General features: G+C 39.7%; 2 protein-coding genes across 6 annotated transcripts in view; one reads left to right on the top strand and one right to left on the bottom strand.

Annotated features, from left to right (window-relative positions):
- The window catches only part of CENP (centromere protein P), a 275211-nt gene that overhangs the window by 175595 nt on the left and 81285 nt on the right, over window positions 1-18331 (top strand). The gene's annotated exons all lie outside the window — the stretch shown is intronic.
- The window catches only part of LOC105498852 (extracellular matrix protein 2), a 41011-nt gene that overhangs the window by 13124 nt on the left and 9556 nt on the right, over window positions 1-18331 (bottom strand). Inside the window, exons 2-6 of one of the 2 annotated variants that reach the window (XM_011771208.2) lie at window positions 13891-14209; window positions 9084-9272; window positions 6031-6540; window positions 3412-3527; window positions 1266-1401 (exon numbers count right to left, since the gene is read on the bottom strand). In XM_011771208.2, the coding sequence (XP_011769510.2) occupies window positions 1266-1401; window positions 3412-3527; window positions 6031-6540; window positions 9084-9272; window positions 13891-14182 (1243 nt within the window). In that variant the 5' untranslated portion in view covers window positions 14183-14209. Of the gene's footprint in view, window positions 1-1265; window positions 1402-3411; window positions 3528-6030; window positions 6607-9083; window positions 9273-13890; window positions 14210-18331 lie in introns of both variants that reach the window. The other variant, XM_011771205.2, reaches the window with a different exon arrangement.

The raw sequence follows: 18331 nt of genomic DNA, 5'->3' as shown, positions 1-18331 counted from the left end.
GGCACTCCCCATCAAAATTTGTGTTTATTAATGTTTTTCTGTGTGTCCTGAAATCCATCTGGAAATTGAGTATTTCCATAACTAATCCTCAGATTTGGCAATTCTCATTATTATTGTTCTTTTCTCAGTACCAGAAGTGTTTTGTTCCTGTGAAGTTTTTTGGGACCTACAGGAAACAATTGGATTGTTTCATTCCTTTAAAGGTTTTGTTTAATAAATAACTTAATGAATAAAAACATAATATGTTTCAAAGCAAGTAAACAGACAGTGTTGGGCACTAACCTCAAGAGCTATGCTAGACTATTAGAAAGATAAAAAGAAAAGGTAGGCAGTCCTTGTCTCAAAAAAGTACACAGTACAATCAAAGGCATTAGCTAGAATTCATGAAAAGTAAAATGTGATAAAGCCTCTTTTATACAGAGTCACATATGATGTCTTCAGCTATCTAGCACAGTCCAGAAACAGGCAGAAGAGGAGCCAGTGCCAGCAATGTCAAGTGCACAGAATGTAGGGCACCCTCACTAAAGGCTGTCGGAAAGCTAGGCCACAGGGGGAGCCGTGCATCCACATGCCGTGGGGTGTGGAGTTAGCAGGACTTCAGTGCCATACGAGTACAGAAGTTCCAGCCCAAGCCCTCTCAGGACAAAATTGCCAAAGCCAAAGTTAACACCATGAAGAGCATGTGCTTTCTTTGTAGGACAGCATCTCAGCCTCATATGCAGTGCCCGTTTATTCATATTTTATGCATAATTCCCATGTGCTTAGTTTTGTCTTTAGGTTCCAACCCATGATAAATGAAAATAGCAAGTTGTATGGAGGCAGCAAGAGTTGTGGGTGGGGTGTATTGACCATCAGAGTGATAAAGGAGATCCAGTCAACAAGCCATGGCACTAGTTAGTCACTTCGAAGAACCGACAAAATTGTCGATCCAGAATGCAAAACGCATGGCGTTGTGGGGAATATGTAGTATAATTCTTCAGATATTTTGGATTTGTAGTAAATTTATTGTCTTGTGAATAATAAGAACCTGGAATCATTGAGAAACAATGTTATTCATGGGTAAGGTACAAAGATAACAGGTACTTTAAAATTCATTTTACGTTTTGCCAATTAATAGTTAAAAGAAGTTTTAACAACTCAAATGGTTAAGTGACCTAAAAATATTTACTATTTATTCATTTGGCAATACTGTAAATAAAATTTCTATACCACTATATAAGAAAGATTATAAGGAAGCATATCATTGAAAAACAAATATTAAATACCTGATAAACTTTCTTTATCAATAGCCTGAAGATTGTTCTCATTGATTTTAAGTTCTTCTAATGTAGATGGCAATTCTGAAGGAATCTGTATCAAATTATTTCCATCCATATTCAAACGCGTTAACTTCTTCAGAAGCTTAAAAAGCAAATCTCAAAGTTACTTTTTTATCTAGTCACAGCTGTGCAGTCACATTTCACATAAGGGTCCTTTTGAAGCACTGACTGAAAGTCTCACAAACTATCTTTCCTTAGGCTTAGACAGTAATATCCAGGCCACACAGCAAACCCCATATTCCCCCTGCCAGGTTGATATTGATGCTGGTAGTAGCATTGATTCTCAGGGATTTTCAACAGACTACATTTGATTATTTTGTAGCTTACTCACCATGTTTATATTGCAGCTTTTTAGAAAGTGAGAGAAAGCTGCCATAACTACTGGATTGGTCGTTCTTGCTAGATCTTAGGTTTCCACTTTTTCAGCAATACACAGAAATTTCATGAAATCATGCAGTAATCTGAAGCTGTCATGGATGCTAACAATTAAGATAGCAATCAATCCTTTTAACATACTTGTAAACCTCAGTTTTTTATCTACTCCAGAAAGGTCATAAAATGACACTAATTACTGTGGAAATTTTTCAAAACTAAGGACTACAGATGTTACAAGCTATTCCTATATGGCATCCAGTTGACTGTCTGGAAAAGTATCTTTTCACATTTGTAGTTGTGTGTTCATTGATCAAACCTACCCTTTACCACCAAAGTGGGGAACTGTGGTTAGGTAGATTTTAGTAAAGTCCCATGGAATGATTCACCTCTCCAGTGATCATATTCAAATTTCAACAGTTTCGGAATGGGACAGAGAATTCCAAAGCAAGAAAAGGAGGTAATCTCCTACAATGTTTTTCTCTTGGTCAAATATAGGGAAAGGACACCCTAATGCTAGCCATTTCCTAGGAGAAGGATGGATAGCACGAAGTAGATCTAGGATGTGAATGTGGAACCCTCTTATCTGCCAGCCTAGACTCCAGATAAGAAACAGGAACTGAGAATATAAGAGGCCAGTGATTTGTCTGAAGAGTGGGTGGAAGACCCAGAAGACTGCCCAAGGGAGTAACAGTTTCACCTAGTAAAATAGAATGTGCTTTATTTATGGCTTTTCAAACACACACATTTCTGAGTTTTTTGTTTTTTGTTTTTTTAACAAACATAAACCCCTTCTCTCTTAACTCTTAAATTCCTTGAATTCTGTCTTCTTTCCTCCTTTTTGTTTTTTGAGACAGAGTCTGCCTCTGTCGCCCAGGCTGGAGTGCAATGGCGCAATCTCGGCTCACTGCAACCTCTGCCTCTCGAATTCAAGCAATTCTCCTGCCTCAGACTCCCGAGTAGCTGGGACTACAGGCGCATGCCACCACACTCGGCTAAATTTTGTATTTTTAGTAGAGACGGGGTTTCACCATGTTGGCCAGGCTGGTCTCAAACTCCTGACCTCGTGATCCACCCATCTCAGCCTCCCAAAGTGCTGGGATTACAGGTATGAGCCACTGCGCCCGGCCCGTTTATATATATATATAAAATTAGTTCAATCTGTATCTTTCAAAGGTTTATTCTATGCTGTTTCCTGTTCTCTCTCTTTCCCTCTTCTTTTCCAAGCTATCCCTAGTTTTTATCTGAGCCTATCTGTTTTTCCAGAACCCCGTTCTGCCAAAGTATCCTCCATCAGGTTTTGTTCATTGCACGAAGCAAAACAAACAAAAAAAGGAAGCCGTGTCTTGCTGGCCTGAAAAATGTTAATAGAGTTTCCAGATAGGCTCAATTTATTTCCAGAAAATACTTCATATGCTAAGAGACCAGATTTTAGCATGTTTTCAGTTACTTGGGGAGAAACTACTCCATAAATTAAAATCATTAGTTTTGTCACTAATGCTATTGTTGGTGCCCTTATGGCAAAGCTAAAAGTATGTAAAATAATAAACTATATTCAAGAGAAAACTTGAATGCAGTTTAGGAACATCAGAGAGGAAACTTTCTTAGAAGAAAACTACCAATTAGAAGCATTTTCCTTTTCCTCCCTTCCCCATCTCCAACCAGTGCAAGTCATAGTGAAGCCATTCGTCCAAATAGACAAATCAGAGCATGTATTTACCTTGAATGCTTTTGGACCTATGCCTGGAGAAGTGATATTATTTTTGCTCAGATCAAGCCTTTCCAAATTTGGTAATCCATTAAATGCTTCATCTGGGATGGAGGCGATGGAATTGCCTAGGACATACAGCGGTTATGTTTTAGGCATGTGTGCATATACATACATGTACACACATGTATGGGCGTGTGTGCATAGATTTCAAGAGAGAGCTTTGTCTGGAGGAGAAAGCAATACTCAGAACAAGGACAGAATATATATTATATAACCAAAGTATGTTCAGAAAAGTAACAGGCTGGAAATAGATAGTTTAACATAGTTGACATTTTCTCTCTAAGGATTCATCAGGCTGTAAGTATATCATGGTTTAGATGAAGGTGCTTAACACAGCCAGAATGTGGTCTGCTGGAGAGTACTGGTAACATTGTGCATTTACAACAAAGGTGTGGAAGGTTATACAGAAACTGATTTTTAGTCTTCATATTCTCCCATAGCCATTTTCTTGGACTAGAAGCATGCCTCTGTTTTTGTCCATGAATGCTCATGCAAATCACTCACCTCCTCTGAGCCTGTCTCCATCTCTGCATACGAAGCTGGGGGAGATCATCTCCAAGACTCTCTGACATCTAATGTTATGCCTCTATGGCTTCAATCTGCAAAGGTTCCTATATGCCCTAATTTTATGGGTTTTTGTTTTAACATTTAGTTAAGTTCAGTAGTCGATTTTTAAACCCAGAAAGTGAGCGTACCAATAGTACATACCATAAAAGTCACATGGTGACCTTCTTATAAAACCGTAACAGTGTAGCTCAGTGTGGGTCATTTATCTTTTCCAAGACTTCAGACTTTCACAGATTGGGTTTTCTTAGGGCAGAGCATACCTGGTGCACAGGCCACAGGAGGAAGGGGCGTTGCTGAGCATGAGAGGAATTCCTTAGGTGATCATATAAAAGTAGGATGAAATCCTTCGTCAGAAAGGCCACGGAAGCTTCTATTATGTTTGACACTGGCAGTGTGCTGTCACAAATGGCCATCCCTGCACAAATGTGTTGACCTTTTCAGCTCCCCTCACCCCAGCATCTCCAGAGCCACCCCTGGCATAGGGGCCTCATTACCCAGACGAAGGCTCCTGCTGTTCCCAGCACCCAAAGTGTCCCCACCAGCCAGCCTGTCACACCTGGTCCTGCTGTTCTTCTACTCAGAGCCCTCCCTGGTGGTCCGATGGAAACATGGGCAAAAGGTCTAGATGACCACATTCCCACTAGAATGTCAAAAACGAGGGGAAAAAAGCAACTGACAGTACCAAGTGCTGGCAGGCTGCAGAGAGGCAGGAGCTCCCCAGCATGCAGGTGGGAAAGGAGCAGCCACCTTAGAGAACTGTCGGGCAGTTTCTTATAAACTTAAACATGTATTTACCATATCAGCAGTCCCACTCCTGGGCATTGCCCTAGAGAAATGAAGACTTAGGTCCACACAAACATTTGTACATGGATGTTTATAGCAACGTTATACATAATCACCCCAAACTGGAAACAACTCAGATGACGTATACCTGGTAGGAAACCATGGCCCATCCACATGATGGAACACTACTTGGCAGAAGAGAGGAACGAACTACTGATACACAAAACAAAATGCGTGGCTCTCAAAAACATTAGAAACTAGACTGAAAGGGCTATGTATTGTATGATTCCATTTATGTAACACTCTGGAAAAGGCAAAACTGTAGAGACAGAAAACAGATCAGTGTTCTTTGGTGGCCAGTGACTGCTGGAGGGGGAAACAAGGAATTCTGGGGAGTGACAGAATGTCCTATATCTTACTTTTGGTGGTGGCTACATGACAATGTGCATTTGTCAAAACTCAGAACTTATGTACTAAAAATAAGTTTTACTACATACAAATTATACCTCATGAAAGCTGATTTTTAAGAAACATCAGTAGGAAATCATCATTTGATTTGGAGGAGTTTGCTTTATACCTGACTGCTATTCTGCAGTAAATAGCTATCTTTTCTGCAAAGTTTATATATTTGAAGATTATGAAATTAGTCTATTCAGGATCAATTTTTAGGATGAAATTAAAATATAATCTTCATGGAGCAATGAGAATCGTTCTTTTTTTTTTTTTTAAGAGACAGGGTCTCACTCTGTTGCCTAGACTGGTTTCGAACTACGGGGCTAAAGCCATTCCCCCACCTCAACCTCCTTAGTAGCTGGGACTACAGGTGTATACAACTGCACTTGCCTAAGAGTCATTTACTTTTTCTTTTTTTTTTTTTTTTGAGATGGAGTCTTGCTCAGTTGCCCAGGCTAGAGTACAGTGGCTCAATCTCAGCTCACTGCAACCTCCGCCTCCTGGATTCAAACGATTCTCCTGCCTCAGCCTTCTGAGGAGCTGGGATTACATGCATGCCCTACCACACCCGGCTAATTTTTGTATTTTTGGTAGAGATGGGGTTTCGCCATATTGTCCAGGCTGGTCTCGAACCCCTGACCTCAGGTAATCTGGCCACCTCAGCCTCTCAAAGTGCTGAGATTACAGGCATGAGCCACCATGCCCAGCTGCTAAAAGTCATTTACTTCTAAAGCACAAAATAAAGCAGAAGTGAACATCTCTTACCAGTGAGCTCCAGACTTGTTATCTGTGGTGCTGTGAGTGGTGGTATCTGGGTGAGCATGGCGTTGATGCAGCTGATGGTCCTGTAGGACAGAGAGCACCCACTTGGCAGGCGCAGTGTGCCTCTGGGAGGAGCAGGAAGTGGGGATCGAGAGGGCATTCGGAACGTATCTCCTCTTACCGGGTCCTCCTCGTCTTCCTCCTCCTCCTCATCCTCCTCACCCTCCTCCTCCTCATCCTCCTCCTCCTCCTCCTCCCTTCCTTGGCGTTGCTGCTGGTGTGCCAGCCTCCTCTCCTCTCCAGGCCTCTGCTTTCTGTCTCCTCCTCTGCTGTCCCCCTCACTGTAAAGTTGCCTCTGATTTCTAGATTCAGGGGTCTCTGTCTTTTGCTCTGTATCTTCTTTCATTGCTTCATCCTCCTCAGATTGAAGTGCTTCTTTTCTTACTATTTGGTCCATTCCCACCTGAGGAGGTGGCAGTTGCTTATGAAGTAAATTGGTAGGTTCTCTTTGTTCTGAAGAATCACCAGAAAATTCATTTCTATCATTTAATGCTATACCACTGAGTAGAGAATAGGAGACTAATGACCACGCAAGGATGAGGTAGCAGAGATAAGTTGATGATATTAATAAAAGAAAAAATCATAACAAAAATGAGATTAGTAAATATTATTCCCTCCAAGTATTTGAGTGCAATTTAAAGATGAAATGCACCTTGAAATTTTTGCTTAAAAAGTTTTAATAGTCACTTTATTTCTATTTTGTAAGATCTCTTACATTTTTTTCACCTGTGGACCTTAATACTAATTTTTATATTAAATAACTTAATGCTTATTTTTGCTAACATATCATGCTACCTGGTGACTAAGGAGGGAATAATATTGCCACATGAGGCAAAATGGTAAGCAATCCTGTTGTGAGATTGTGTTATAATCAGATGTGATACCTTTATAATAGATACTATTCTGTTCACTAGGGCTATTGCTAATGTGAGAATTTGTAGACTGTTTACCAGACATTAAAAAAGTGAAACAGGTGTATATTTTAATTGCTTATAGCAGTGAAACCAACTTTTGTTATAGATTTGTCACTATTTTTGTCCCTGGCATCCTAGTGTCATCCTCTGAAATTCAGAGTTATAGAGAGAAAGTTGTCCTCCTCTCTCCCAGATTCTATACTTAAATCGTCTTTACTACCTGAGACCTACAAATGACGTTCTGGACTTAAGTGATGTTGCTTTAACTTAGACATATGCACAGGAGTGCTGTTTATCCTTCCATGACGGTGGGAGTAGAATAAATGATAGTAGACAGTGAATCTACATTTATATTCAGCTGTTAAATCTTTGGCAGAAAGTGGGGAAGACAAGACAAAGACTAGATTCAAATTCACTCTGAGTAAACAGTTCTAGGAAGAACTGATTTCACAGTGCATAAATTTTTTTTTTTTCCCCTGAGACAGAGTCTTGCTCTGTCGCCCAGGCTGGAATGCAGTGGCATGATCTCGGCTCACTTCACCCTCTGCCTCCCGGGTTCAAGCGATTCTCCTGCCTCAACCTCCCAAGTAGCTGGGATTACAGGCACCCCGCCACTATGCCAGGCTAATTTTTGTATTTTTAGTAGAGATGGGGTTTCACCGTGTTGACTAGGCTGGTCTCGAACACGTGACCCATTGTGATCCTCCTGCCTCAGCCTCCCCAAGTGCTGGGATTACAGGTGTGAACTACCGTACCCAGCCAGGGTGCATACATTTTCTTTCATCAAGATTTATAAATTTACTTAATCATCTGCCTACTCTTATTTAATACTATATATAAACTACTCCCGAAAAGAACTCAGGAAATATAATTATTTGGAGAAATTACTTGAGATATCAATTCAGTATGTATTATAAAGTCTGTGAGTTTTTTCACATCTCTAGCAAAACATGCAGAAGGAGAATAGGAAAAAGTTAGTAAAAGGAAACTAAAGCTATCATATTGAAACATTTAAAATCCTTCCTGTATATCCAAGTTTATTTTTCCAAAATAACTACATTTCAAGAATACTCCAAGTCTTTTGAAAAAGTGTCTGAGAATTTGTGACTCTTACTTTGTAAACCTTGTATTTATTTCACTCCAAGGAATCCGTTTCATTGAACACTTTTTTCCTAACTCTCTTTAAACGTTAGTGAAATATTTGGTAGTATAAAGCAAAACACAATTTCTAAAACGTCAAAAGTTTTTCCTGGCAGGAGACTTTTCTAGACACCTACCCTGTGATCATCTGTGTGCATGGGAGCGATCTACCTCGGTTATAGACAAGAGAAGATGGCCCTATCCCTTCCCAGCCAAGTATTTAACAAGTATTTATTTGCCTATTTTCATAAGGTGTTGGTTAGGCTTTTCTCAGAGGAGACTGGGCCTCCCGGGAAGGGTCCTTCATTCAGTCAGGTATGAGCCTCATTGGAGAAGGGGTCCATGAGCAGCCAACAAAACCCATGCTGTGATCTCCTGCACACAGAAGGGCCACGTGAGAAAATCATGCTTCAGGCTACACTTCTGCATTTTCCTGGGATTATCCAAGCAGCGATGTGGGTTCCTGTGCTGCCTTTGAGTGGCTGGGTATAGCCAGAGGGCTGGGGCTTTATTCTCTTTAGATGCAAATCACTCTTCCTTTGTTTACCCTGGCTTCACGGTGATAAAGCCATGTTGGGGTGGATTAAGTGGGATAATACACACATAGACCAAAGCAGAGCCCTTAACTCAGTAAGAATTCAGGGTCTGTTAGTTGTAGAAATTCTCTTACCGTACCTCTAAAGCTGGGAGTCAAATGTGGAATGTAATCTCATCCAAGTTTACTGAATCTGATAGAGCTAGAACTATAAAGCCACAGTCTATTATTTATATCCCCTACCATGCATTTTCCCAGATATTTTCTATGTTAATCAACGTTCTGCCAATATTTTAAGTACTCAGATGACTAACGTATCATAATTTTAATCTAAAATTAGTAACAAAAACAAATGGAAGTTAAAGATCAATCACACACTGATATTTTGCTTAGCTAAATCTCTATACCAGTAGCAGAGCAGACAGGGCAGCATTCCCCTTCAGGTATAACTGTCTGGGGGCACCTCTGGGGATGGCACATGGTTTCATCACAAAGCACTCTTCCATCTGAGCAGAGGCAGGTAGTGCAGGGCTCAGGGGACCACACAGCTTTGTTGTACATGGTTATGCCCTTTACCAAACAGTGTCCCTTCTTTCCTAGAAGAAAACAAAAGCACAAATTTAAATTTCTTATGTGGTTACCAGCAACTGTGAATGGAAGTAAACACAATGTGAAGTCAGACTGCTCTGACCACACAAGAGTAGAATTCTACGTGCATTCATGTGTAGGGTAAAAATGTCATATAGACAAGAAATGCTGAAATGCTTTTCACAGGCTCTCCTCTCAGCCCCTTCACTTAGGCTCTAAGAGTGAACTCCCTCATGGTAACTTGGGGCTGAACTGCGCTTCCATTTTGTATCCATCAGGGTAGATTAAATTATACAACAGCAACAAAGAATCCCCAAATCTCAGTTATTTTTCATTTATACTTTGTGTCTAATGTGGGGACACAGGGGCTCAGCTCATCATATTCACTCAGGATTCATCTATAAGTAGGCTGTCCCGATCACTGCGATAGTGGGAATGTGAGGTTACAAATCACACTTGAACTCTAAAAGTGTCTAATTACACTGACCAATGCAAATTGTACGGCCACACCAAACTTCCAAAGCCACCAGCCAATCCAGTTCCATCATGTGATCGGAGAGCTGAGCTAGCACTAATGACAAGCTCACAGCCCACCCTTGATGTGCACATGGGAATAGGTGAAACCAGACAGCATGCTTCTATGGTGCTTCTCAGTGAGACACTGAGCTATCTTTTTTATGGTTTATTATGCTATTGAAATATTCACATACTATAATATTCACCCTTTTAAAGTGTATAATACTGTCTGGGCGCAGTGGCTCATGCCTGTAATCCCACCACTTTGGGAGGCTGAGGCGGGTGGATCACTTGAGACCAAGAGTTTGAGACCAGCCTGGGCAACATGGTGAAACCCCATCTCTAAAAGCTGAGGCATGAGAATCACTTGAACCCAGGAGGTGAAGGTTGCAGTGAGCCAAGATCGTTCCACTGCACTCCAGCCTGGGCGACAGAGCAAGACTCTGTCTCTAAATAAATAAATAAACAAATAAAGTGCATGATGCAGTGCATATATTCATTTTCCGACATACAAGATTGCAGATATGTGGATAAGTGTATCAGCTAAGCAGACCATTAGAAAGCTGAGGAGAATATTAGGGGGGATGTTTTTCTTCCAATCCAGGTGTCATTCCAGATAACTTTCCTCCATCTGAGCCACTATCCCCAAGTTCCACCCCCAAATGAGCCTCTCAACGTTAGTCCCCTTCTTTCCCCGACCACTAACTCAGCCCAATTCAGGCCCTACCCATCTCTCATTTGGATACTTGCAATAGGCTAATCCCACCTACCCAGTTGCTCCTTGAACAAAAATACACATATGAGTTTCTTCCGGGTTATCAAAAGCACGCTATCAAAATGTCCATGGCCATTTTTTTTTTTTGCAGAAATGGAAAAGCGGATCCTTAAATTCATTTGGAACTATAGGGGATCCCAAATAACCAAAGCAATCTTGAGAAAAAAGAACAAAGTTGGAGATCTCACACTTCCAGATTTCAAAACGCTCACTACAAAGACACAATAATCAGCTTTTGTCAGTGTGATACTAGTATAAGGATAGACATATAGGCCAGTGGAACATTGAAAGTCGGACATACATCTGTGAACAACTGATTTTCAAGAAAGGTGTCAAGACCATTCAGTGGAGGAAAGAACAATCTTCAACAACTGGTGCTGGGACAACACCAGCAAAAGAATGAAGCTGAATCCCTGCCTTTCACCAAATACAAACATTAGCTTAAAATGGATCAAAGACCTAATATATCTTATATTTAGACCTTTGCTCTAAATATAAGAGGTAAGACTACAACACTCTTAGAAAAATCCATAGGGGTAAATCTTTATAACCTCATATTTGGCAGTGGATTCTTAGATATGACACCTAAAGAAAAAGATAAATTAGACTTTATCAAAATTTAAAATTTGGTGCATCAAAGGACATTGTTAAGAAAGGGAAAAGACAGTATACACAATGGGAGAAAATATGTGAAATCATATATCTGATAAGGTCCTGATATCCAGAATATTCATAAAGAACTCGTATAACTGAATTACAGAAAGGCAATGCAATTAAAAAATGGGCAAAACTTGCCCAATACAGTGGCTCTTGCCTGTAATTCCAGCACTTTGGGAGGCCAAGGAGAGAAGATTTCTTGAGGCCAGGAATTTGACACCAGCCTGGACAACATAATGGGATGCTGTCTCTACAGAAAAAGTTAAAAAGTTAGCCAGGTGCGGTGGTGCATTCTTGTAGTCCCAGCTACTTGGGAAGCTGAGGCAGAGGATCACTGAAGCCCAGGAGTTCAAGACCGCAGTGAGCTATGATTGTACCACTGTATTCCAGCCTGGGCAGCAGAGCAAGACCCCATCTCTTAAGAAAGAAATAGGCATAGGAGTTGAATATGCAGATAGACAACATGCACATAAAAAGATGCTTAACATCATTAGTTGTTAGGGAAATGCAAATCAAAACCACAATGAGATACCACTTCATAAAAGAACAGCTATAATTAAAAATAAATAGTTGTTGGCAGGAATGTAGAGAAAGTGGAATCCTCTTCCATTGCTGGTGGATATATAACAGTGTAGCCACTTTGGAAAACATTTGGCAGTTCATCAATAAATTAAATATAGAATTACCAAATGGCCCAACAGTTCTCCTCCTAAGTATATACCCAAAAGAATTGAAAATAGGTGTTGAAATAAAACTTACATTAATGCTCATAGCTGTGCTATTCATGATAGCCAAAAGGTAGAAACAGCCCAGATGTTCATCAACTGATAAGCAATATGGATAAACAAATATGGTATAGCCATACAATGGAATATTATTCAGCCATAAAAAGGAATGAAGTTCTGATACAGGCTAACTATAGATGAACTTTAAAAACATTATACTAAGTAAAGAAGTTAGATACACAAGGCTACATATTATGTGATTCCATTTACATGAAATTTCCAGAATAGGCAAATTCATAGACACAGAATAGATTAGTGGTTGCCAAGGGCTGGGAGTGGGGAGAAATGAGGAGTTTAGGTACAGAGTTTCCTTTTGGTGGGATGAAAATGTTCAGAAACAAGATAGTAGTGATGGTTGCACAATATTGTGACTGTACTAAATGCTATTGAATTGTACACTTTAAAATGGATGAAATGGTAAATTTTGTGTTATGTGTGGTGATAACAATCAAAAAGTACTGTAAAATCACTGGAAAATATTTTTGGACAATTTGGAAATGCTTAGTATATATCTTCTGTACTTTTATGCATATATGCTTACATATACAAACTTTTTTTTACACAAGTTTGAGATCACGTTATGAATACTTCTTTTTCGACTTTTTCGTTTTCCATTATTATAGCTTAGCTATCTTTCCACTTAACTAAAAATATTGACCTCATCATTCTTTAGCAGTTATGAGTACATTATTATTACAATTTTTTTAAGTTGATTTCTCTTCCTTTCTTTTCCCAATCATGTTGTAAGTGTGGCTTAAATTGCCTATTTTCAGGATAATTGTATATTATTTCTGTTAAATTCATGGAAATAACTAATGAAGAAGCATTTAGCTGTATTGAGACAATATATGAAATACTGGCCACAGAACATCATATGGTGATATTTTCTGTTATTCTTTTGAAAGTTTTATTTAATGGTAACATGCCTATAATACTTTTTTCTTCCAAATTTGGAAAAATGTAAACCATTTAATACTAGTTTTTATAAATGCCTAATTGAAATCTTTAGCAGAATTTTTAGTCACTTAAATCTTTTAAATGTCAGTGGCTTAACCTATATAAAATGAATTCAGTGGCTTTAATTCTATTTGTGGTTGAAAATTTTTGGTTGAAAATATCTAATAGCCATATGTTCACAGAATCATCTGAATAATTTATTTCTGTATTCTAGATGATCTATTGTTATAAATGGAAAAGCAGTTTATAAATGTTTATGTATGTTATCTATGTTAGGATTACAACTATTTAAAATATATGCATAGTAAACATACTGGAAAGAAATAAACCAAAATGATAACTATGATTTTGTAAATATAGTGGTGGGATAAGTAACTTTTGTCTAATAATTTTGTATTATAAATATGTTCCTTAAGCTGCTTTTGGTTTTTTGGGGGTGTTTTGTTTTGTTTTGTTTTTAATCTTGAGACAGAGTCTTGCTCTGTCGCCCAGGCTGGAGTGCAGTGGCATTATGTCTGCTCACTGCAACCTCCGCCTCCCAGGTTCAAGTGATTCTCCTGCCTCAGCCTCCCAAGTAGCTGGGATTACAGGCACACGCCACCACACCCAGCTAATTTTTTGTATTTTTAGTAGAGACGGGGTTTCACCATGTTGGCCAGGCTGGTCTCAAACTCCTGACCTCGTGATCTGCCCACCTCAGCCTCCCAAAGTGCTGGGATTACAGGTGTGAGCCACCGCACCTGGCCCCATTTTTAAAAATTATTTTAAAATGTGTGTTTGTAGATTAAACCAAAAAGTAATATAATAACCTGGATTTTTCTTTAGAAGATTATCTTCATGGAGATGTTCTCCCTCTCTCCCTCTCTCCTTCTCTTTCCCCATACCATCTCTCACCCTCCTCCCTCCTTCTGTCTCTCTCTTATATTGTTCTCTTACCTGGTAACACATTATAACTTGATTCTACTCCAGGAAAACTTGAAAAAGATTCAAACTTTTCCTCCATGCCATAATCAAAGTTAACAACAGGAAATCTTGCTACTGGTGTAAAAATTGTTGTTTGCGGAGTTCCAAGCTGTCTGTTTGATCTGTGCTTGTGTGAGGTTGAACTTTTCCTCAGCCTTCTGTGATAGATCTTCCTCCTTTGCTTCCTAGGAATTTCTTCATTTTGTCCAAAGTCAGTTTGAAAAATGATAAGCAGAAAAAAACAAAACAAAACTGCAATCTTCATGTTTGATTTTTTTTCACCAGCTAATTTCTAGAATGAAACAATATTTCAAAGTTAGTGGTGACTAAATTTTTACCTCTGAAAATTGGCTTATATATTTGCTTGTATGCCTCAGTAGGCAAGTCTTTGAGAAATTACACTTAGGATATATGGGCTATATGCTACAGTATTATTGCCAAATCATAATTTGGAATTCTTCTATCAGAATCAAAAAACTTTTTTTTTTTTTTTTTTTTTTTTTCCTCATAGAGACGGGGTTTTGCTCCATCACCCAGGCTGGAGTGCGGTGGTTCAGTCATGACTCACTGCAGCCTTGAACTCCTGGGCTCAAGCAGTCTTCCTGCATTGGCTTCCCAAAGTGCTGGGATTACAGCATGAGTCACCATGCCTGGCCAGAACCTTTTTGTATCTTACCTTTATCTTTAGACCAGGAATTAGAAACCTTTTTCTATAAAGGGCCGGATAGTATATATTTGAGGCATCATAGGCTACACCTTCTCTGTCATAACTATTCAGCTCTGTCATTGTAGCATGAAAGCAGCCATAGTCATATGTTGGGGACCAGCCTCAACACCACCCATAGGGTACCCAAAGCCCAGTGGTGACAAAGGAAGAGAAGAGACAGGTTAAGATTTCATAAAGGTGGGAGCCAGGAGGCCAGTTGCAAAATGGGGGCTGCAAAAGGCCCAGAGTTCTGATCTCCACACTATTTGTTGAGTACAATCACTTAGATCTAAGAAGCAGATGTTTAGGGTGAAACAGTGAAAGGGAGGCAGTGTGTCATAGGCGTAATCTATGGCAATAGCAGTTTAAATGAATCTCCTTTGTGCTTAAATAGCATATCTTTAACTTATTGGGGAGTAGCTAATGGGAGCGGGCTTAACTAGGAGCCTGTATGTCTGTCCACATTTCAATGTTTCAAAGGAGTGTCTTTCTCCTGTAGCACAGTGTTTATAGATAAGAGAGCAGGTTGCACTCAGAGCATGGGGACATAATGGCAATAGGAAGGCTTTCCTCCTCAGAGTTCTCTTGTGGCTTTCCACAACTTACTGTCCCATATTTTTATGGCCCGTTTATGCAGGCACCCCATAAGCCTTTTTCCCAACAACAGTATGTAAACAAATGAGAGCGGATGTGTTCCAGGGAAACGCTCATTACCAGTAACGGTGGTGGATCAGACATGGCCCCCGCTCTGGGCTCTGATGTTCTGCAGGTTTTCAAAGATTACTTGGGAGATTTCTCTCCGCCTGTTTGCTAAGACGTTCTATGACTGATGTAATCCACAACCCATTTTCCCAGCCACTCTGTTTTGTGCTTTTATTCTCTAGCTTTAGAATTGTCTGGGGGGAAGGGCATGATGATACCATATAAAAATAACGGTCAGCAGCATCAGTTATAAGGAGGTAAGAGTCAGGAAGAGTAACTCTTTAATTAGCTGGTCTCAGGGTTAGTACAGGGCCTTGCACATAGTAAAGCTGAAAAACATTTAAGAAACGAATATTTGGCACTCTTGGTACAGTAGTAGCATTATGGTCAGACAGACTGGCGCAATTCCTGTGAGTCTGGTGGCCAGGGACAGGAGAAACCTTCACCAAGGTGTTGCAGCAGCTGTCATCAAAGGATTCACTCAGCCAATCTCTCTTGGCCTAAAGTTAGTCCTACAAAGGAAGGTTGGCAGTTTTGACTGCCTCTCAGAATTTTACAGCTACGAAACACACACATACACACACACACCCCTACACCCCTTGCAGCTTTCCTCCTGCTCTCTCCTCAGGTCCACTCGCTGTCAGTGTTCCCCAAGATGAAGAGCCTTCTTTACACAGCCCAGTATGGAGGAGAAACTCAAACCCCAGGTATCATAAGAACCCAGATCACAACAGATTTGCCGCCCTTATCTTTTTAATGAGCATTTAAAGTATTTGGTGATTCTAGAAGGTTAAAGTAACTAACTTGCTCAGTGATGAAATTTATTTCAATTCTCACAGGCATGCCTTGGTCTCCTTCACCAACCAGAACAAAACTGTGATGGGAAGGAATGGTAAAACATTCAAGGTGATGTTACATACAGAGATTAATACACTAAACTGCAAAGGAGAGGCACTGAAGGATTAAGAGATAAGAAGTGGCCATAGACTGCTAACCCAGTCGTCTTGTTGGAACCTTAGAAAATACCTGAGAGGCCAGGCACTGTGGCTTCTGCCTATAATCCCAGCCCTATAGGAGGCCGAAACCAAGGTGGGAGGATTGCTTGAGGCCAGGAGTTTAAGACCAGAGTAAGGAACATAGCAAGACCTTGTCTCAACTAAAACATAAAAACTTAGCTGGGCATGGTGGTGCATGCCTGTAGTCCTAGCTACTCAGGAGGCTGAGGCAAGAGGCTCAGGAGGCTCACTTGAGCCCAGAAGTTCAAGGTTGCAGTGAGCAGCGATTACAGCACTGTACTCCAGCCTGGGTAACAGCAGAGACAGACTCTGTCTCAAAAGAAAAAAAAAGACAAAAAAACAAAAACTGAGAGACCCTACAAGCATTTGACTCGATCTTTCTGTCTGACCACTTGACCAAAGAAAGTACAGTCATGTACCACATAATGACTTTTTTGTCAGTGACAGATTGCATATACCATAATGGTCCCAAAAGATTATAATGGAGCTGAAAAATTCTTATTGCCTAGAGATGTCACAGCATCATAACATAACACATTACTCATGTGTTTGTGGTGATGCTGGTATAAACAAACCTACTGCACTGCCAGTCATATAAAAATACAGCACAGGCTGGGCACGGTGGCTCAAGCCTGTAATCCCAGCACTTTGGGAGCCCAAGGTGGGTGGATCACTTGAGGTCAGGAGTTCGAGACCAGCCCAGCCAACATGGTGAAACCCTGTCTCTACTAAAAATACAAAATTGGCTGAGTGTGGTGGTGCACGCCTGTAATCCCAGCAACTCGGGAGGCTGAGACAGGAGAATCACTTAAACCCAGGAGGCGGAGGTTGCACTGAGTAGCTAGGACTACAGGCATGCACCACCATGCCCAGAGTGCAGAGAGACTCCGTCTCAAAAAAAAAAAAAAGAAAAAAGTACAGCACATACAATTATGTACAGTACATAATACTTTAATATATGACTATATTACTGGTTTATGTATTTACTATTTATCAGTTTTAGAGTACACTCCTTCTACCTATTAAAAAAAAAAACGTTAACTGTGCAACAGCCTGAGGTGGTTCCTTCAGGAGGTATTTCAGAAGAAGGCATTATCATGAGTGTTGTTACCCATGAAGACCTTCCAGTGGGACAAGATGTGGAGGTGGAAGACAGTGATATTGATGATCTAGACCTGATGCAGGCCTAGGCTAATGCATGTTTGCCTGTTTTTAACAAAAACAGTTAGCAAAAAAGTTAAAATAGAAAAATAGAAAAAAAGCTTATAGAATTATGCTACAAGGAAAATATTCTTGTACAACTGTACAATGTATTTGTGTTTTAAGCCAAGTGTTATTAAGAAGGAATTTTTTTAAATTCTTGAAACAAATTAAGATGAAAACAGCACACCAAAACCTATGGGATATATCAAAAGCACTACTAAGAGGGAAATTTACAGCAATAAACACCTACATCAACAAGTAGAAAAACTTTATATAAACAACCTAACAATGCATCTTAAAGAACTGGAAAAGGAAGAGCAAACCAAACCCAAAATTAGTTACAAAAAAGAAATATTAAAGATCAGAACAGAAACCAAAAAAACTGTAGAAAAGATAAACGAAAAGTTTTCTGAAACGATTTAAAAAATCAAGCCTTTAGACAAAGAAAAAAAAGAGAGGAATGCTATTACAAAAGAGTCAGTTTTTAAAAAAATAAAAAGTATATAAAGTTAAATTACAAGAAGCTAAGGCTAATTTATTGAAGAAATAAAAAAACTTTTTTATACATTTAGGAGTCTTAGTGTACAGTGTTTGTAAAATCTACAGCAGTGTATAGTAATGTCCTAGGCCCTCACACTCACTGACTCACCGGAGTGCCCTCCAGTCCTCCAAGCTCCACTCATGGTAAGTACTCTATATAGTGTACCCTCTTTAAATTCTTTTAGACCATATTCTAACCATACTTTTCCTATATTTAGATATGTTTAGTTTTTATTTATTTAGAGAC

This window comes from Macaca nemestrina, chromosome 14 (assembly GCF_043159975.1).
Source record: "Macaca nemestrina isolate mMacNem1 chromosome 14, mMacNem.hap1, whole genome shotgun sequence".
In the NCBI taxonomy this organism is placed as follows: domain Eukaryota; kingdom Metazoa; phylum Chordata; class Mammalia; order Primates; family Cercopithecidae; genus Macaca; species Macaca nemestrina.
Note: the sequence above shows the minus strand (reverse complement) of the source record. Positions and strands in the feature narration are given on the sequence as shown.